The 21,733-nt window shown below is 43.5% G+C and overlaps 1 protein-coding gene and 1 long non-coding RNA gene across 6 annotated transcripts in view; one reads left to right on the forward strand and one right to left on the reverse strand.

The window, feature by feature from the left end:
* The window catches only part of CSNK1G1 (casein kinase 1 gamma 1), a 137,417-nt gene that overhangs the window by 98,719 nt on the left and 16,965 nt on the right, over positions 1-21,733 (forward strand). For 2 of the 5 annotated variants that reach the window (XM_019533231.1, XM_019533233.1), the window contains exons 8-11: positions 5,374-5,458; positions 9,069-9,217; positions 11,547-11,654; positions 21,471-21,581. In XM_019533231.1, the coding sequence (XP_019388776.1) occupies positions 5,374-5,458; positions 9,069-9,217; positions 11,547-11,654; positions 21,471-21,581 (453 nt within the window). Of the gene's footprint in view, positions 1-5,373; positions 5,459-9,068; positions 9,218-11,546; positions 11,655-13,215; positions 13,299-14,334; positions 17,393-21,470; positions 21,582-21,733 lie in introns of those variants that run through there. The other 3 variants (XM_019533235.1, XM_019533234.1, XM_019533232.1) reach the window with 3 other exon arrangements.
* On the reverse strand, positions 20,460-21,514 carry LOC109308820. The gene is made up of 2 exons (XR_002100708.1): positions 21,426-21,514; positions 20,460-21,148 (listed from the first exon to the last, which is right to left on the reverse strand). It is a non-coding gene; the product is annotated as an uncharacterized LOC109308820 (long non-coding RNA).

Here is a 21,733-nt window from a genome sequence, read left to right on the forward strand (position 1 = left end):
CTTATTTGCACACTTCCTACTGCCTTCTCTCACAAACTCTCTCCTTAGCTACTACCTTTGAAGGACTAGGGAAAAGATGCAGTTCTTCTGCGTATTCCTCTTGGGAAGTGCAGTCTCCAGCTGTTAGTCCTCTTTTTGACCCATGGATGAAGGAAAAGAGGAGTGTGTGACTATGCAGAGGCAACACCCTAGAAAAATGTTAGTAGCAAACAACTTCTTCCTTTTCCAGTTTATTTACTTGGTGCATATTGTATACAAGCACTTTCTCCAATTGTTGGTGAGTCTTTTGAAGAAAAGGTGGGGGGAAAAAAGTGTAAAGTAGGAAAATTTAATTCAAAGCTACCAGAAATCAACAGGGCAGTTCAAAGACAGTGTTTGAAACCTAGATTTTAAGCTCTTTTGTTTTAAAAAGGGACTAGACTTCAAATTGTCAGTGTGCGCACGGTGATGCATAAGGGGTGCATGTGCATTCTCTGAGACCGCTGGTGCACCCCCTGTCAGGTCGTGCACTCTGCTTAGGTGACAGGTGGGGGGGCAGGTTTGAGTGCCGGTGACCCCCCTGCAAGCGCTGGCCAGGGAGTGGGAGCACTGTGGCCGCCTCCTGGCTGGCACGATCAGCCATGGGGGGGCCCCTCCCTGGTTTCTGACTGGTTGCTGAGGTGGCACATGCCCCACCCTGACTAAATGACTTCATAAAAATGGTGGTGTCTTCCTCTGAACTGCATGTATTTAGTGTCAGATCTGACAGCTGAGTGTAATGCTTTCACTTCTAGTAGTGCAGCACAGCCAGTATTGCTATAGAAAGTTGGAATTGGCAGTGAACAAAATTGGTAACTGAATTGTAGTTTTGGGGAAAAATCTACCTTCCCTTGCGTCCATGAAATCCCAGTCAAGATGGTTGGCATTCACATAGTCAGCTAGGGCCATACGGTGGCCCTTTTCAAAAGTGGAGATTTTGAGCCAAAATGAACCTTTCTTTGTATGGTGGTTCCAGTTTGAATTGACTCTGTTAATTAGGACAGTTATTTCCTAAACCAGGAACTTGAGCTTTTTTTTGAAGTAACCCTACTGAGAGACAAATATGGAGCCCTCCTTGCAATATTACTCTATAGAACAGGTCTAGTTGCAACACTAACTCACCTACATCACATTTGGATATTGTTTTGTGGTGATTTCCTTTGTGTTTGCGTAACAGAAGCTGTGTTACTTTGCTGGAGCACTTTTGTCCAGTTTTGGGCCCCTCAATTCAAGAAGGATGTGGACAGTCTAGAGAGAGTCCAGTGCAGAGCAGCAAAAATGATTAGGGACCTGGGAGGCAAGACTTCTGACAAAAGCCTCAAAGAAGTAGGGTTATTAAAGTCTGGAGAAGAGACGACTGAAGGGGATCTGATAATAGTCTTCAAATACCTGAAAGGCAGTTGGAGAGAGGATGGAGAATAGGTTTTTCTCTGTGGCTGTAGAGGACAGGACTAGGAGTAGTGGCCTCAAGCTGCAGTAGAGTAAATACAAGTTGGAGAGTAGAAGGAACTTCCTGACTGAGTGGTCAAACTTTGGAACAGGCTGCCTAGAGAAGTTGGGGAAATCTCCATTCTTGGAGGTTTTCAAGAGCGGGCTGGACAGACACTTGGCTGGCATGGGTTAGTTGGGGATGATCCTGCTTGAGGAGGAGGCTGGACTAGATGACCTTGTGAGGTTCCTTCCAGCTACTTTCCTATGGTCCTAATGTCAACCATCTTGCAAAGGTTGAAGCTGCAGCATTCCCTCCCACTGGGCTGCAGAGGCGGTTCCTGCCCAGAGTTGGCTGCAGCCCTGTACCGTGCTGTGGGCGCAGAAATCTCTGGGAGCACACTTACTGTGACCCTGTTGGCTGATGTTACGACCCCTTTTGGGAACTGCTGGTTTACACATTCTGTAAATTCATATGGTTGTACCAAAGAAATGACCTGACTTGCATGTTTCTTCTTCTAACAACTAAAGCCTCTTGAGGCCCCAGACTGCTTTAGCGGTGTTCTGTAAAGCTGCTGAATTTAGCAGCACAGAAAGAATACTGTTGTCCCAGTACTGCCCATTTCCTGTGCTGCATTGAGGTGGCTGTGCTATTTCTGGTTTTGGGGGGGGAAGGCTTGTGAACTAGAATAATGTGGCTGGTTCTGTGCATCAGTTAACAGACTCTACCTTTTCAGTAACGCTTACTGGTGTTTGTGCAGTGATGTATTAACCTTGGTTGTGGTCCTGATTTTGGAGAGGGTACACTTGAACTGGATATGGCCTGCTTAAGATGCCTACCAGCACTATACTGAAATGAGTTGTCTGTTTTTGAGAGAAAACCCCAGCATTTTTTAAAGGTCTTTGGGATGCCAGGATTGTACTTCTCAAATCACAACTTTTGGGAGCTTTAACAACCTCTTCAAGTGCGTGTTTTGAGTAAGGCTTTAAAGAAGTGTTTATTCCACTACCAGAAGCTGGAGGTTTTAATTTTGGCTTTTGGTGGTTCCTAATCATAAAACAGTAATATTGCATTTGCATTATTTTTCTTACTCCCTTTAATTCTTGAACTGGAAGTTCATCAGAAAGAGAAATATGTTGTGGCCCTTGATGCATTATTTATGATGGAAATAAGGAGTCTCAGTGGTGCGGGATGGTGGTGGAAGTGGTTTTTGTTGCCGCCATCATCGTCATCATCAGCACTATGTATGCGTATGTCTCGCTCAAGAAATATTGAGACTATCTAGTGTTTCTGCTGGGGAGACCTTGTGAAAGACTGGATGCCCAGTGATTTTTGTACTGTGAACCTCAGCTACGAGGAGATGTTTTGCTAAACCCTGTGTACTACTGTTTTTAAGTTTGCAGTTCAAGTTGGGCTCTGAGGTATGATGATGGTGGGTTTGGTGTAAGGCGTTGGTTAGATAAAATGTATTTTGGATAGGCATTCTAAAAACAGTGCAAACTCCTGATTTGAATAATGCTGCCGCCTCTTTTATTTGGGGTTTGGGAGAACTGCAGTTCACTTATGTGTCTTCAGATCTTTCTTTCCCACTGTAGTTCTCCAAAGAGCCCTCAGTGCGAAAAAGGGCAGTAAAAATCCAGTATTGAATGCATGTCAAAATGCAGAAAACATAAAGCTTTAGAAATAATGAAGCAACACAAATGTTTAGTTGTTCTTCTGTACTTGCCATTAACAGTGATTGTTGTTAAATTTGTTAGTGCTTAATAGGTTGGTATTTGTTTCCTTGCCATCTAAATTTGTAACAATTGCCTTGACAATAAATCAGTGAATTTTCATATAGTGCATTTATTTCTGCACAATACTAATATTTCAGTCCTTCTTTTTTAGGATCTGTCTGACTTTTGTCATTGTCTGCAATCTCCATTATATCATTTTGGTATGATCTAGAATACTAAACTTCCTTTTTTTGTCTCAGAATTTAAAACTGATTACTCTCGGAGGCTCAGATGTTCAGCTGTATTCAGCTTAATGAAGAAATGCCAGGTGTATTAAGATATTCATAATACTTTTGTCTAAACATGAGGAAGCGTTGGCAACAGTCACTTAGAGGCTGAATTGCTTTCAAACTGCTTAAGATATTTTGCAAATACAAATCCTGCAAATTCCTTCCCTTGAGAGTGGGCAGAAGGCAGGGCAGGATGGCATCTTAGAGCAATGGTACTCAACTTTTTTAGACTTGAGGCATCTCTCATTCGACTAAAGGCACCTCTTAGACAATGCCAGCTCGTAGTCTTCATTCCTTATATGATAACAGAAAAATAATAGGGTAGTTGTGTTGTAAATGACTTGGACCATAACAGATCAGAATGGTTTTGACACTATGGGTTTCTATTTGAAATCTCTGGGTTTATCTTGTGACTCATGTTCGTATACCTAATGGTGCCAACATTGCAGGACATCCCATGGTACCTCAAGGCACCCCAGGCTGCCATGGCATGCTGGTTGAGAAGCACTGCCTTGGACTAACTGGACTAACTGGTTCAGAGTGGGGAGGCATGTTGTAATGGTTGGGGCAGTAAACTCAGAGGAATGAGCAGTTTGGCAGCCAAGTGGTGTTTTGTGTACTACTGTGTAGATGCATGTTACTTTTGGGAGGAATTGTGAACAATTTTTAGCATCTTTGATTACTGGCTTGCCCCAGATCAATAGCTATACGCCTGAAGAATGGGTATGTGACAGGAGATCTATGATTTGACTTGAGCATTTCAGTAGTTTAGAATCAATAAGTGAATTGACTTGCTAGATAGAGGAGGGTGGTGATTTCTCCAGACATAGCTTGACATCTGTCTTTATCTTTAGAAATGCCAAGCTTACTAGTTTGTAAAACATTAGGTAACTTCGGCATGACTTCACTGGGTATGTGCTAAATACATCTATTGGAGAAAACCTGTTCTAGCCCAGAAGGGTTTTGTGCTATGCAGATGAGATGTTAAATGATGAGAAGTTGCCTCAGATGGAAGACCTGTACTTTTCAAGGAAATGGGGAGGAGTGGTCTTTCTGCCTTCCTCTATTCCTTTTCCTGCAGGCCACAAATGTGTGTATTCTTTGATTTCACTGGAAATAATGTGAAGTGTTACTTCTGTTTTCATGTTTTCAGATTTCTGCAGCTGAGACTTGTTTTTCCCTCGGCACTTAAAATCTTAAGGAAAACTTTTTGTGCTGTCAAAGGTAGAAACCTTTAACAGCAGTTGTTCAGAAAAAGCATTTTAAATAATTCCTGAGAAACTGCTGGTTCTGAGGAGAGGCCCTGAAATGCAGCCTGAGCATCTTTTGTTACTAAGGTAGTGCCTGAAGTGGCATTCGCTGCTTCCAGAGGGATGTGTTCAGGAAATCATGAGTGCACGCTACTTCATTTTTCCTGACAACCAGCTGTCTAGTCAATGTTGTCTAGACAGCAGAGAAGTGTGAAGCTGGGGACAATTCATTTCAGTGTAAAAAGTTCTGTGAAAACTGAATCTGATGCCTAACGAGGCTAACAGCATTTTTACTTTATAGGGCTGTGCAGGAGCATTTAATATATTGAGGTTAGGGGCTAATATCCCTGTCTTGTAGCTTGTTTTTAAAGTGATAAGAGAATGTGTTGGAGAGACTTGAGCATTATACTGTCACACTTAAGCAGCTCTTTCCTTTTAAGTCTTAGTTTGTTTAATGGTATCACTGGATATCCTTTGCTTACAGCAAGAGAGTTGCATTGCTAATACAGAAGGAACTATTCTTCATATTTTGTGTCTTCAAAGGTGGGGGAGGGATATCCTCTCCTGATTTTATGTTCTCAAGATGCCATATACAAAATGCTGTTTTCCCTACAGTATCCTGTTGTTGGATTTTTCTCTCAACAGTTATGTTTCCTGTTTGTGCCCCACAGGCTGACACTTTAAAAGAGAGGTATCAGAAGATTGGGGACACAAAGAGAAACACGCCAGTTGAAGTTCTCTGTGAGAACTTTCCAGGTAACTCCCCTGCTGTGATTGTTACATTTGTCTGTATAACCTGCCCGCTGGGAACTGGACAAACCATCTGATGATAGCCACGAACATTTAGACCTGCTCTGTCGGAACGTGTTTGAATGCTGTTTCTGTTCCTGTGCTCCGGTAGATGGCAGATACCTGTCACTTGTAACTCAGCGTTACTCTTCAGTCCTTGCTTTACACTAGTTTTCCTTTGACTTTTAGATCAGGAAAGAATTTTACCCCACAGTCAGATTGGTAGGGACTGCAGGGGGTTTTCTTTCTTCCTTGGATCTCCCAAGTATATTGTAACTTTTCACCCTTGACAGTGCTCTTGTACTCCTGCTTTCCCTGTGGCTGATTAGGGTGTCCTTGGGTTTTGAGGCTGTATGCCTTGTAGCTGTGTGACAGGATTGCCTGTGTAATTTTAGGAATAGGTTAGATAAGTGTTTGGATGGAGATGATCCTGCCTCGAGCAGGGGGTTGCATTAGATGACCTCTTGAGGACCCTTTCAGTCCTACTTTATGATTGTACTTTGACATGGCTGCAGAATGCCCCGTGTTGCTGCCTTTCCCCTCTGAAGGGGAATGAAGAGGGCAGGTCCTCCTGGCCGCCTTTCCAGAGTGCACCACCCATTCACAATGACTGCTTCTGCTCAGTGGACTTCGTTCTCGTTTGGATCAGATAACTCAGCAGCAGTAAAAGAACTGAGCGCCCTGTTGCAACGCCCTATGTGTCTAATTTGTCAGCTGAGTGCAGTGAGCTAAGAACATAGTTTTGAGGATAATACCATCATAGTACAACATGGTATTAACTCAGGCTGGTCACACACAATCTCGCTGCAGCCGAACAATAGCCCACGTAGTCTTGCTGGAGAAGAGAAGCCCCAGAGGGTGACTCTCCTTTGATAGAGATTTGCTGGGACTGAGAGGTGTGATTTGGAAGCATTGGAAATCCCAGGCCATTTTCACTTGACTGTCAACACCACAGCTCCCATAGGAACAAGTCTGCTGGCAGATGTCTTCTCACCATGAAGAGTAGCAGGAGGAGGAAGTTACTATTGGCTGAAGTAGCAGAAACTTCCCAGCAGCATTTGGATGGCAAATCCACCTTTTCCAAGGTGGCTCCCTTGTGTCCTCATCTGTCTTCTCTCTCTAGAGGCCCAGAGCTCCTGTGACACATGGTGCCCTGGACTGAGGGGAGCACACAGTGGGAGCTGCTTATTGACAAGGGTAGCATGTATGGCCATGGAGCAGCAACAAGAGGCAATTGCATCTTTTTTCCTTATCCCTTTTACCTTGGTGAATGTGCTGTTTGAAGCTGGTGTGATCATTTTAATACTAAACAAGTAGAGGCATTTATGCTTTTCCTAGAGGCAAAATGCCTGAACCATGCTGACGTTACATTGGTATTGCAGTAATACTTAAGAGTGTCAAGCTTTGTGGTAGGCACTGGACAGACAAAACCTTGAAATGGGTAAAATCTCAGCATGAAAGTAAAGGAGGCTAGAGACTGAAGTTATGGATTCTCCTCATAACTAATTTCTCAGTGCAGATAAAATTCTGCATAGCTCTGGATTAACAGTTAACTGGGTCTAGTAATCAAAATTATCTGGCATGAAGTAGGTTTGTGAATGTGACTTGAGCCTCTGTTTTGAAGATGGTATGGCTTGTCATGCCTAATAAAACAGTGCCATCTTTCTAGGTACAGTACATTGGCTGGGCTCAAGGAGGGCATATTGACATTTTCATTACTGCTGCATTGCTTTAGTTTGACAGTCAGGAAGCCCATTAATGTTGCATTAACATTAACAATGCTTTGGCATTGTGTGTGTGTCTGTGTACTGGGCAAGGAACATCTTTCTCTTTGTCCTATACCTAGCACGATGTGGTCCTGCTCTGTGACTGGACCTCCTTGATCCTAATGCAATATAAATATAGAATAAATCTCCCCACCCCGCCCTGGTAATAGAGCTATTAACCGATTGTGTGCCCATGGAGCACTTATGGGATAGCTGCAACAGCAGTGCAGTGACTTGGATGAAATACTGCTGAGCTTTGTTTAGGATGCTTGAAGTAATTACGTGCCTATCACCTCATATAGACTTAATCCTGTTGGGATTTAAAATGTCTTGATGAATTTGTTTAAAAATCACAAATTTAAATGAAAGTATATACAATAGAGTTTATGTACTTGAATTAAAAATGAAATCCTCCCAGGAGGACAGCATGAGTCTAAAGCAGGTTGGAAACTTCAGTTTCAAATAATTAGTATAGAATACAATTTAAAATGTTATGATAAAAAAAATAGGTAGGATTGGGTAAGGCAGTCAAGGCACTTTTATGGTGTGTTCCTTTGAAAGAAGTCAAATCTAAAGTGGGGTCTGTTTTGGAATAAAAATCTGAACTCATTAAACATTGAAAGACTTTGTAATGGAAGGAATATCTTGCTAGATTTTTGGGGAGAGGTTCGGGCATGCCCTAGAGACTGAAGTGGGAATAAACAGTAAAAAGCATGGTATTAGATGGGCAGACTTGGTAAGGTAGTGAGTACTGCTGTGCACTACCTTGTCAGAGACCTGTGTTTGATATGCAGGTTCATATCTTCAAGTTCCGTAAATCATTATGGCTCAGTAGAGCTGTGACAGTTAATACTGGCTGAGCACCTGGCTACGCCTCAGCTCTGCAAAGGGAAAGAGGGGTGAGATTATACTCCATCGTTCAACAGATACTGTATCTCTTTTGCGTAAGTGAACACTGCGGAGTGGCTCTCTGGGAAGCCCTGTAGGTCTGAAGGAATACAGCTATGATTTATTAGCATATTAAGTGGGAGGAAACAACAAGCTGCTTCATGGCCCCTTTGTTAGCATCAGACTAGCACTGCTCCTTTTCCTTTTGTATGGAGAAGACGTTGCATACATGTTTGAGCCGGTGAGGCTTTTGTGTATATTGATTAATGTAGGGGTGTCAGGCGTATGGTCTGCAGGCCAGATGTGGCTTGTGGAGTTGCTCTTTCTGACCTGCTGAGCTACAAGTAAGCAACTAGAAGTTTGGGGCCCTCCTGCATAACCTGATAGGTCCAGGGGATGTGATGATTGGTGACAGTGCAAACATAGACTGATACAACCCCGGTCACCCTGAAGCTGCTTCGCCTGTTGCTACCACCACCACTGTGCTTTCCCTGCCTTCACTGCTGTATGTCTTGGGCCAGAGCCAGAGCAGCGGCCATGTGCTGCAGGGCATAGCTGCCCTGCAAGGAGCCCTGCAGTGTGTATCCAGCTCAAAGCATAAGGTGAGTTTGATATCCCTGGTTTAACTTGTGTATGTACTTTGCCTCAAGCAGTGATTATGTTCAAGATACACTTCCTGTCATTACTGCTGAAGACTGGAGAGCCAGATTTGCCCACTGTTCTGGGGAGGCCATATCGAGGTTCTTGAGGGCCGAACTCCTCCAAAAGTTTGTCATCCCCACTTTACACAACAAGATTGTTTAATCCACACATACACCTGATGTTGGTAGGAAGCAATTTTGCTGTGTGCTGCTTTTTGTTGTTATCTGGACAAGGATATTGATGCTGTTTCTTTCCCCTTCCCTCCCCTCCTTTTTCAACAGAGGAGATGGCTACATACCTTCGTTATGTCAGGCGATTAGACTTCTTTGAAAGACCGGACTACGATTATTTACGAAACATCTTCACAGACCTATTTGAAAAGAAAGGCTACACATTTGATTATGCTTATGACTGGGTTGGCAGGCCGATTGTAAGTGTTGCTTGCAAAAAACCCCCACCCATATTCTGTTTTTCTAAGAAAATAGCTCTCTGCATTCTTGGCTGCACTTGCTGCAGTTTACTCCTTTCACACTAGTGGTAGGTACAGCAAGTAACCTGTGCATCCAGGCTTAACAGTTCAGTCTGTAGGTAAAATCGTCTCTTCATCAATGCATCACATGGATTGCAGTTTTACTGAATTGTTCCTTGGACTATTCAAAATGACCATGATTTCCCAAGTAGTTAAGATTAAATATTCTAGCCAACAGTCTGGATGATGATTTGAGTGATGTACTGTAATGAAACACCTCAGGCTATGGATGTACAATTTACTACATCCCCCTACCAGGTGGCTGTTTCATTGTGCAGTAGCTGTTCAATAACTACCAGTCTGCGTGCTCTTTATTCCATGGTAAATAGAAAATAAAGCAAGTTGGTATCTTACCCTTCATCTACTGATGGGTAATAATGTGCATATGGGAACTTTAAAGTGGAGCAGCTGACACAATGTTATCCTACACCTTGTGTTAAGGTGTTTTGGGGGTGTATCTCTGTGTAGTGAGGTGACTTTCTTTAAGAAATCAAATAGGCTCACTATCCCTGTCATCAGCATATTGTCAGGAAAAACTAGGCATAATAATAAGCGTTGGGAATGTTCTTCATCTCTTGGAGCTGATTAAGATCTTTCCCCTTCCTGATTCCCTTTTAACTCGTCCCTCCTTAATTTTGTGTCAAGATTCATAGGTTCTGTGCAATGCCTGGGTACCACCTGAATAATGCATAGTGCATTATTCTCTTGTGTGTGTGCACTCTCTCATGCTGACCATGCTGCAGTGAGGCAGTCTCGCATGATTTTTGTCCATATGGCAATGGAGGTCACTAGCAGGGGAACAGCTGGCATATTTAACACAATGATGTGCATATTAAAATGATCTATGGAAGCTTGTGCTGTGGCAGCACTTCATTGTACATGAAGTCACAAATAATTACTGTATCTTAAATTGTTTGGCAAATCTGGTTTTCAAATTTAATGTTGCCAGCAAAATCCTTCTCAAACAGGCCTGGATACATTTAGGGTTCTATCCTTCATGGCCTGTTTGTCCCGTGACAATCTAACTAGTTACATCTACCCATGTGTTAGCAATAATTAGATTGCAGCTTTTTAGTAGGGTTCATGTAAATGCTAATAAGCTTTAGCAACAAGAAAAATCTTTCCCATCCATAGAACAATGAGAGATCCTAGTTTACAAGTAAATCCACCTGATTGGGCCAGAGGAAGTCTTGCCCACTCTTTCATAGTGCTGTTGTGATCAGAGTCCTAGGGGAAAGACTGAAATGCGGACCACTCATGGCTTGGATCTGTTAAATTCTGCATTTCTGATCTCTCTTGCATTGATGCTATCAATTCTCCCTTGTTCAAAATCGTCACTTAGCAGCTGAAACCTAGTGAGTGGTCAGGCAATATCTAACTGAACTTTGCGACCTCTGTTCCTGATACAGTGCTTTTAAATTTTGTTGCAAAGAAGCCTTACCAAGAGACCTCCTGTGCCCTGTCAGGAAATCTGAGAAGTGCATCTACACAAAAGTCATTCTAGTATTTGTCCAAGCAAAGGGCATTGTGTGCCCAAGGCAACTAGCCTGTCCCTTACTCTGTGGTGTCATTCTGCTCCAGTTATTTTCTTGCTAATATGACATTTCTTATGTTTACTTAGCACCGACCAGTAGCTTCCTTTCAAAAGGATTCTGTTTTTCCCTTTATAAATCACTTCCCCCCTCATTTACCTTTCTATTACCAAAGCAACTGGAAGAAAGCCTGTTTCAAGGCAAACTTTCTATCACATACTCCTTATCAACACACCAGTGGTTGCTATGGAGATTATGATGTTACAGGCAAGGATTATGATTTTAGGTGGGAACAGAGCAGATGAAACCTTAATTAACACATCCTGTTTCTATGCTAATGTAATTTTAAAAATAGGAAGACTGTGAGATCTGGAGAAAACCCTATACAATTCTATCCTTGTATGCAAGTCTGTTTATCATATTTAGGTCAAATGTAACCTTTCTGTGAGGGTTAATGTGCATAACAGTTTCCAGTTTTGCATGAGATGTTAACAGGTCTAGTGTCCAGCAAGCCCTTGAGTCCCCTAGAAATTTCACAGCGTCTCCCTTGGTGTTAATGCCATATTTTTTACCTCAATTTTCCTGGTTTTACACAGCATGTGAGCTAATATTGTGGTAAAGACTATGCAGGCCTGGGGGGGGAGTGGAGTCTAACCATGGCATTGGTTTCAGTGTACAACGGGCGCTTTATTTTCTAGCCTACTCCAGTGGGGTCCGTTCATGTAGATTCTGGAGCATCTGCAATAACCCGAGACAGCCATGTACATAGGGAACGACCATCACAGCAGCAGGCTCTTCGAAATCAGGTGCGTCACTTACTACTACTGCTACTACTACTACTAATGTTGTTGCTGTTGAATGTTCCTCTTTTAGTGCTTGTCCCAGCCTGTTTATTCCACTCTCTGTCTACCTACTAGATGTCTGGAGACCCACCCTAGGGGTTGACACCTATTCCATCTCCAGCAAATGCATTTCCTTTTAAGTCTAGGAGACAATTGGAACCTAGTTTTGTCTTCTGCAAGTGACAAATTCCTGAGTACAATTGAGGAGGCTCATGACCTAGGTGTTATGCTTTAAGGAAATACAATCTGAAGTGGGTCACTTCTTTCTTTCAGCTCATGAAAGTGATTTCAGTTTCTCATCTAAGGTTGCTGGGTTCTGTTCCCAAGCACACAAGTTTGAATTTCCTAGTTTCTTTCCTTTTTGTTTGTTTTTTTTTTTTTAATATCCTGCTGCTGTTGAGGAATCCAAAAACATGGTATTTTCTGCTGGTTCCTGGTGAAACTTGTTGATACCCTTCACTTTGAACAGTGGAGAAGAGGTCTGGGCTTACTCTCCCTGGTTGCCAAGTTGTTGCATGTGTATTGTCCTCAATCCATTTCTTGTTTGCTGCTGCTTGTGTGTGTGTTTGTGGTATTTTACAATAGATTGTGGCAACCTGTCCTGGCCCAGCACTCTTGTCCTGCATTTATCCAGTGAGTAAAAGTACAACAAACTTAGACTAGCGGCCGGCAGCTTTCTCTAGTAGTGATCTGGAATGATGCACCTCAGGTCTGAAGTGTGGGCCAGCACTGCCCAGCTGCAGTGTGGGCAAACTCCCTGCCACCTGGCTGCAGCATGGTTGACGCTCTCTCTTGCTGGAGTGCTGCTGAAGCCCCCACGGGCTCCTCAGGCTGGATCTAATAGTTCTGTTGATTGGATATGACCCTGCAGGCAATAGGTTGCCAATTCCTGACTTAGAATATGAATGCTTCTAAAGCTGTCTGTTAAACGTGAATTTCCTTCCTTGGAAGTGTGGGTGTGGGGGGGAGGGGTGTCTTTTTTTTAAACTGGATTACTTACCTCTTTGGTTTTGAGCATTTTTTATGTATGCTTCTTAGTGCAGATCACTGTTAGCAGGTAGCACAGTAACCTGCCTCCATGTATTTAATACACTGTAATGCTTCTTGCTGGGTGAATCTGGATGGCCACTTCACTGCCTGTTCCAGCCAACACATTGATGTTGAGTGATAGTAGGTGTACGTGCATCCTGTTTACTTTTAACTGACCATAAGACGCCTTCTTTATTTTTTCAGGTATATTAGTTTATGTAATTCTAATCCATTAAAGAAAGTTGTGTCTCGTCCTGATGCTGCATGAATGTGTCATTCTTGTTTTGTCTTTTCCTTTCTCCCCATAAATAACCCCTGCTGTAATTCTTGTATGCTGTGGCAAGTGAACAGCATATCTCTTTAGCTTTTGAGGTATCATTCAAACATTTGACTGGGAAGTAATTAATTCATAATCTCTTGTGTCTTGCAAGAGCATAACAATTCCTCCTCCAAGAGATGATCCTTTTAAAATGCTGTGCAAATCATTTCTCTGCAGAAATCCACTAGAAAAAAGAGACTTCTAGGGCAATGGAATCAAGGCATGTGAGTTTGGGTTGTGACCCTTCTTGAACTCCAAGGGTAACTGTTTTATTTTTACTCCCAAGCATGCAATTAGGAGACCCTGTTTAACAATCTCTGGCATTCCGCTAAAGGCACTGGGACTAGGCAAGGTCTTACAGGTCCCATTATCTGTAGCTGTTTCCTCTGGATAGCTAGTCATGTTGCTTATTGTGTTGCAGGGAATAGGCTGTTTAAGTTTCTTCAGAAGCTAGTGCTGCTTTCTGAATTAGCATCCAGCAAGAGGGTGATTGGGGTTTCAATAGGAAGCTTCCCTTCTCAAATCCTGTGCACATCTCTCCTGCAGTATGTCATATTATTCAGCTCTGATGGTGTGACTTGAGTCCATTCCTAATCCCTCAAAGGATGTGCTGTGTCAGCCACTGGCCTAGCTCTCTTGGCCTTTTTTTCAAATTTAGGCAAACTTTAAGCTCCAAGGCAGAGGTGTGTATTCTGTTGTTAAAAGAGTAAGATAATGTTTCAGAGTATGATGTAGTAGTCTTGCCTGTAAGACGGAAAACTACTTCTTGTAGGGTTTGTTTCCCATTCACCTCTCTAATACACAGGCTTATGGGATACCTGCAGTAGCTTCTAAATTTCATAGCTGTGAAACGCATGTTAAGGAAAGTGCTTCTACAGAAGTTTTTGCTTGTACTTGGGTGACACTCCAGAAGCAAGCAAGAGCTCAATTTGACAGCAGCAAGTGGTGACAGAAGGATTTAATCAAAAGGGGTTTGAAGAGACCTGCTTTAGAGAACCAATAGCAAGTCCATTTTCTAATTGCTGTCTAAAGGAGTTGAAGCACAAGTTGCTTGTTCAGCTGCTGGCAATGCTTCCTGCTTTGGCATCTTAAACAATGAAGCCAGTAGGAGTATATTTAGTCTTTCTCTTACTGTTATGCACCTCTGACTTGGAAACCATAGGGTCACCATTGACTGGCTATCTGGAAGGTGAGACAAGATGGCGGCAGATCTAATCAGACTGAAAGTTTTTAAAATGGGGGTATTGTAACTTTTGAGGAGCCTGATTAACTTTCCCATTCTGCTTCCTTTTGCAGATTCTCCTGTTTTAGTTCTCAGTGAGGTTCAGGATCTGCTAGTTGAAGGGGCGACAAGTTTGCTCAAAGATAACTTGACTCCTTTTCATTCTCTTCTTCCTGTCCCCTTTCCTGTGTGTGTGTGTAACTGCCTGGCCTTCAGCTTTTTATCCCGTTTGAACAGTGACACTGAGACCTTGTGCTTGTTCTTCTGCAGTCAGGATAGGGGTAATCTTCCACACCTTGAGACAGTAACTCTGCTGTGTAACAAGGCAGGGTACTGGACTGTGTTCTTTAACTGGCTAGCTCAGTTTCACTGCTTATCTTCTGCATTACCTGGATGAAACCCTCTCTGATCTTTCACAGACCTTCCAGATTAAAGCTTGTTTACTCGGATCAGTGTGCATCTTCGGTCTCTTTGTTCAGTATATCTGCTTTCCACAGAAATCAAAAAATTGTTCTACTTGTTTCTTGCTTTCTTCAGAGTTGGTTTAAGTTTGGAATATTTAATTGATTTTGGTGTCTGGGAAAGTGTGTTCTGTCAGTGTCAGGTGCTGACCTGCAGCGCTGCTCTCTTCTGTCTCACAGCTCCCCCTGCTGTTTCCATCCTGCAAACTGAACCAGTAAGTTGGTAACCGGGGCTGCTTTTATACAGCCAGCCACAGCCAGGTGCACATGATTAAGATATTAATGGAGACACTGCCTGTGTGACTTGCAAATGTGGAATGGGCCAGTGGGTCACCAAAAAACCTCACTGTGTTCAAGGTGCATTTCTCTGACACTTAAAGCCTATATCAAAATGAAATGAAACTGAAGCCTAATATTGTCCCCCTGAAGAGAGGGTGAAAGGATAAACCTGTAACCCCACTAGTCACGTTTTTGATGCACTAGAACAGGGCTGGCCAGCCTGTGGCATGTGCCACAAGTGGCACAGGCAGCCTGTATGTGTGGCATGAAACAGGTCAGGGAAGGGGCAGGGAGCAGGGTTGGGAGCAGAAAGCAAACAACAAAAGGAGCAAAGGAATAGGCTGAGAGCGACATTCCTGGAGGGGGCAAGCCTCATTTGTGGCATGCCTGTCAAAAAAAAGTTGGTCCTTACTGCAGTAGAAGAAGGTGCTCTCATGCTATGGGTTATGTAAGAACCTACCCAGCACAGGCAAGATGAAATGGACTGTTCTGCGTGCCCACTGCCAGTAGTAACTTTTAAATCTACATGGTTTTAACCATTAATATCTTCAGAAGAATGATGGTTCTGAGAGCTCAACTGTTTGTCTTGGCCTAGCTATTCCAGATGGGCTCTGCAGGCACTTTTAACTGGAAACTGCCACTTAGACTTGGTGGAAGAGATGTGAGCTGTGCACTCAGTGGGAAGTGCTCCTCATGGAAAAACTGTGCTGGGGATGTGTATGCTGTTAAGAGATCTTGTAAGCTGACTGGTCAGGGAGCACTTTCTTATGGAAACTGGGGGGGGGGCGTGGGGTGGGGTGGTAGTAGGTAGTAGTGTTTATCATTTTAATAAGCTGATGAAGGGCTCCTTGAGGCCTCTCTTCCTCTTTCACAAAGGGCACCTGAGCCAGGGAAATTAGTGCTTTGTGGTAGAGGGATTTCACAGCAAATAGATGACTCATTCTCCTGGGGAGAAGATGCTAATTAAAACCAAGAGCATGGCTTTCAAGTGATGGGATTTCTGAAGGCAGTAGGTACAGAATGGGAAATAAAGCTGAGGTGTCAGGAATTCAGTCTGCAGTGATTAGGCAGTGATGAACTGAGACCTCGTGGTACCAAACTCCTTTCTTCCCTGTCCCACTTGGCTGTACATGTGAACAGTGATGAAGCCCTTGTCTTTGACTGGGTTTCTGGGTGCTAATGGGTAATGTCCAAAAAAAATCTGGTTGGCCAAACTTCACAGAAGTGGTATGCTGGCTCGGTGTTGACCTGTTGTCTTTCATCTTTCATCCTAGCTGCTCTAGTGTTGTGCTTCCTTCCATACTGCTGCACTGTCTTAGCTACTGCCTTAAATAAAGGATATATGCTGGCACAGATGCATACTAAAGTAATGTTAAATCCTCTATACAACAGGGCTTGGTAAAAATTTAACGACAATGCATCAAGTTGGGAAAATGTACTTCAGACCAACCGAAGAGCTGCAGCAAAGCCAAGTCAAATAGGATCATTATTTAATGGTGATCTTCAATAATGGAACATTATTTAATGGAGATCTTTTAGCCTGGAGCCCTTACCACTTTATGGTCAGCTCTCAACTTAAGTGGATGAGACCCCTATGCTTCTTCCTCCACAGTGATTCAGAGGTGCAGACTGTGTAGCCTGTTGTGTTGTTGTAAGCAGCTGACCCACCTTTTCAGCTGCTTCCAACCTAACCAAATTGCCCTCAGACCAGAAAGTAGCAGGAGTTATGTTACAATTTAACCCATTCCCTATCTTGGATGTTTACATAAGTGTAGATAAACTCACTGCCATGACTCCCTTCTCAACTCAGAAGAGATGAGGAGCTTTTGCCTGTTCTTCACTAGAGGCCACTGTCCCAGAAGCCTTGTGTATTGTTTAGTACGTTGGCAGAACGCACGTAGTTTTATACCTTTTACCTTTATTTTCATGGAAGTGTTTCCTGCTTTGTCTGATGGAACCTCTCTCATACCCATTGGGGAAGAGTTTTCTTTAATAAATGCAGTTTCCTTGCTATGATTTGTGCTTATGTGTTGTTGAGAAAGTGCAGATAGCCTGGGAGAGAGCTACTAGTTTTGCACTCATGGAGAGATCAGCACTCTGTGCTTATTCCTCAGGATGACATGGCAAGGGAAGACCAGCTGTTTAGAACCAATTCATTCACTTCCACTGTGGTTCAGTTTTCTGGAAGCACATTGCAGCTTTCCTGTCTGTATCTGTTCGCCTCATGTGTCAAACTATTACAGATTTCATGTCAAAATCTGGCCTCAGGAAATGAATTCGACCGTGGAATTAAGACTAGAATTAGTTTCTGAAGACGTGCTGTTTTTCAGTTACGGCCATCATTTTCTGTCCTTTTTCCTGCTATCTTCCTCTCTTTGCAGCTTCATTTGTTCTTTGTTGCTCTCCTCGTGGTTCCTTATTTAGCAGAAGACCACAAACGGTGTGGCTTTGAGATTTGATGCACACTGGTAGCCCCCAGAAGCCAGACGATGGTATGTTGATAATTAGCCAAATGCCATTGCAGAGAAACTTGGGCCAGCAGCCTTGCCTGCCTCTGCAGTCTTGTATACGTGAACCTCCCCTCTGTTCTTCTGAAAGTGCACAAAGGACATGGAACAAAAAGCAGGGAGTGAGATGGAACTGGAAACGTGTTTGGATGATCTCTGCATTATCTTAGATATGCTGAGTGAAATCTGTTATTGGGGCACTCTGTAGCTCTCTATGATTAGGATATTTACCCTTAAAAAAATCTTTTTTTTTTTTTGCCACAGAGAACTATTTCTATAGCAGAAACCTGCCTGTTCATAACTTTATTTCACCTGTTTTGGCAAAGTATAACGAACTAGCAATTCTGTTTGGCCCACTGTATTCACACCACAGATAAACGCTGAAGATGTTTGCTTAAGTTTCTGTTAATGTTTGGGTCAGCAAACAGTTTACTCTCAAGCAGCTCTGGCTTATCCTATGCTTCCTACAGCAGCTGCCAGTAGTGTGCAGAAAACTTTCAATGCCCATTAAATGGATCTCAAGTGAAACGTTTGCAAAATGCCTCTGACTTGAGGTTTCTTCCACTTTAGTCCAGAGAACATAACCCTTATCCAGGCTTGGGTTTAAGGGGTGTGGTAGCATGGTTGGACCCCCTTTCCCTCCCCTTTTTAGAGTGTAGCTCAACAACTCCAGTTCCTTGCAGCCCTGGATGCCTGGGTCCCCTTACAGAGTCAAAACCAGGGGCGGGCAAAATGCGGCCTGGGGGCCAGATGTGGCCCGCCAGGCTATTTTATCTGGCCCATGGGACCCCTAAAAAAAATTTAGAAAATGAATATTTATGTGCCCTGGGCTGCCCGTCCTGCAGCCCTCGATGGCTTGCCAAAACTCAGTAAGTGGCCCTCTGCCCAAAATACTTGCCTGTCCCTGGTCTAAACCATGCTGCAGGAGCAGCAGCCATGGACCTTTTTCTTAGGTCCCTGAAATGAGTAATAATCCCTGCACCCTTTTCCTTCTCCCCCGCCCCCCCCGGTGTTCGGCAGTCACCCCCCCCCACACACACTTACACATCTAGGCACAGGAAGGGGGGCAGAGCTGCCACAGTCCCCAGCTGACCCAGGGATGGAATAGCCTCAGAGCCACTCCATTTGGGGCTGCTGACCATGTGAGGGGAGCTGGGCTCAACTGGAGACAGCAGCAGTGGTTAGAGGGTTCCGTGCCAGCCTGGAAGGTACAGGAAGGGGGAACCCACCGCTCTCCCCAGTCACGCCCTACTCCCTGCAGAGCTGCTCTCCACTACCCCCGCTGGAGTGGGGCAGGTGTGGCCAGCACAGAGGCAGCCAGGGGCAGGTCTGCCCTTCCTGCGCTGAGAAACTTAAGTAGAAAGGGCAAGGAAGGAGGGGAGGGGAGGTGCTATTAAGCACAGAAGGGAAGCAGAGGGAATTTTTGTATTATTTGGGGGCTTGGAAAAAGAAAAAATAAAGTCCTTGTCTGCTGCCCCTGCAGTGTGGTGCCTATCTTGACAGCAGAGGGGTGCCAGCCAGCACCAGGTGCTGCCCCTGCACCTCACTTCTCAAAATCCTGGGTCCACCTATGCCTTCATCTGCTAGAGAATGGTGGAGCAGGTTTATCACAACTATGTTACCTAAAGCCAAAATAGTGTAATAATTCATCTCTAGCTCTCAACAGTGTAGGAATTTGTATGTCCTTGTGCTTCAAAAAGGACTTCTCCGCGCTACGGATTGTAAATTGCTTCATACTTCATGACTGGCTTTCATAAGTTTTCTTCTGGCTACAGCTAACTTTTGAAACTGTAAGGGATATTCTTTCGTTTTCAAGGAGGACAATGAGTCCTCTGCCTCTTTAGAGCTCACAGTTGTTCTTGGTTCATACTGTGCTCAGCATTTTTCTTCATTTTACTTTTCTGAAGTTAGGCATAATTACTCAGGTACTGGAAATCTGAAAACTTCCACGGTTTAAACTAACATTGAGGCACTTTTCTGCCTTGATTTGAGAGCTGGATAATATGGATGCAACTGAGGATTGCAAAGACTTATTGACTGCAGCTTCAAGTCTGCAATCCTTATTTGCATCCATTTTATCAACTTCTCAGATCAAAGCAGAAGTGTCCCAGTGTCTGCATCCAATCCAAGGCAAACAATCTTGCAGCTTCAATTATGCTTAGTTGATTAGCTTCTATTATGACAGAACCCACAAAAGTAACAATCCTGGAGTCTTGTTCATATTTCCCTTTTAAGAAACAAAGGATGGAAATAACTTAACTAGAATGAGTCTTGCATCTATGTTCCTAATAGCCATGTAGCTGATGTGACACCCACAAAAGGAATGCTACTAGTGTCTTGCATTAGAAGAACTTCTGTTGGAGACTGTTCTGATGACTTGAGATGTTTCTATGTTTCTCTGAGTGACTGTCATTAAGTGTACTACTGAGCTGTGAGAGTCATTTGAGCTAGTTGGACTTGGTCTCTCTAATATAGGAAATTTCAACTCTGTTGTTCTTGTACCTGAATTTAGCTTTCTGGCAAAGAAGTTATTGCTAGGTGTGTGCCAAACAGAGGTATGTCATTGTTAATTTGTATGGGCTAATTTGGGTCCAAGACCTGTGTGCACTTGGGATGGAAATACCATGATCTATGGTTTAAAAAAATATTTATTTTTTTTTTAACTCTTTAGATGTAGCTTGCATCTTCCCAAAGGCTACTGTTCCTAGACTCTCCTGTTCACTTACGCTAGCTTCTGCAGTTAGATCAGGGGTGGGCACAATGCAGGATGGATGTGGCCTGCCAGGGCATTCTATCCGGCCCATGCGGCCCTTAAAAAATTTTGAAAATTAATATTCATCTGCCCCTGGCTGCCCGTCATGCAGCCCTTGATGGCTTTCCAAAACTCAGTAAGTAGCCCTCTGCCCAAAATAATTGCCTGCCCCTGAGTTAGATGAATAAAACTAAGGCACATTGAGAAAAACTAACCAAGTTTTTGTTGGTGGAGCATGTGCTAACAGTGTTCCTTTTTTACTTTTAACATATTGCTCTAATTCCACAGAAGAATTGGCGTTTGTGCTTCAGGGCACAGAGGATGTGCTGTGATGGAGCAGGCTCTTGGTATCATGTGTGCTAGGGGCAGAACTGACTTCTGATGTAGGCTAAGGCAGTGGTTCCCAAACTCTGACAGACTGTGCCTCACCAATTTAAAATAATGCAGCCTTAAGTACCACCAGCAAATTTTTATCATATAATACATCTCTTAATGTGTACCACTGGTGGTACATGTACCACAAATTGGGAACTCCTGGGCTAAGAGATCTTCCTGCTTAAGTAGTGGGAGCCGACAGCAACTGTTTATAGTCTCTGATTAGCACTCGTGCCTGCATTTGGAAGAAAGTGTGCTAGAAAGCTGGTGTTCTGACATATGTCATTCTCAAGGGCGGGGGGAAGAAGAGAGAACCTTGCACATCTTTGGGCAAAGTGGGTGGGGTTTCTGTTCCTTCTGTATTTCTGGGGAAAATGGCTCTGCTCTATAATAGTCAGGACTTAGTCCTCTGCTGAAGATACAGTGTAGAGTGAGACACAACTTGTCTGTCCCCACTGTGGTGAGAGATCTTCATGTCCATGTCCTGTCAGGCTTTGTCACTGGTGTACAATTCCTGTTTAAAAAAAAAAAAAAAAAAAAAGTTAGAGAAACCTTGCAATGAAGTAACTTTCAGGATTTCAGTGAGTTCTGCTTCTCCATTCACGGGACTGAGGAAGAATGAATTTATTCCAGCATTTACTGCTCTTGGCATTTAAATCAATGATTTAGCACATGTGGTGGAAGGGACTTATAACCAAACTAAACGTTCTTTAAATGCTTTGCTTCCCCCCCCCCCCAATAAACTAACCCCACTAATACATATCCGTTGCTTTGCCTGGGCTCATCTTTACCTTTCCTTCCATCTCTTGCTCTCATGATCTCGAATGCCTGAGCAGACTGCATCATCAGATCGCCGAGGAGAGTGGGAGATTCAGCCAAGCCGGCAGACAAATACCTCGTACCTGACATCTCACTTGGCTGCGGATCGGCATGGAGGATCCGTTCAGGTACGGTCTTTTCCCAACCTGCACAGCTTTGCCATCTGAACCTGCTTCAAATTAATTTCCAGTCTCACTGAATCTCTGCTGTGGTGCTTATGTGATCAGGAGCATTGGCTGCACCTTGAAGCAGTTTTGGGTTTTGGGGCTTGTTGCAAAAC

Source organism: Crocodylus porosus, unplaced genomic scaffold (genome assembly GCF_001723895.1).
Source record: "Crocodylus porosus isolate Cpor-Errol unplaced genomic scaffold, CroPor_comp1, whole genome shotgun sequence".
Lineage (NCBI taxonomy): Eukaryota > Metazoa > Chordata > Crocodylia > Crocodylidae > Crocodylus > Crocodylus porosus.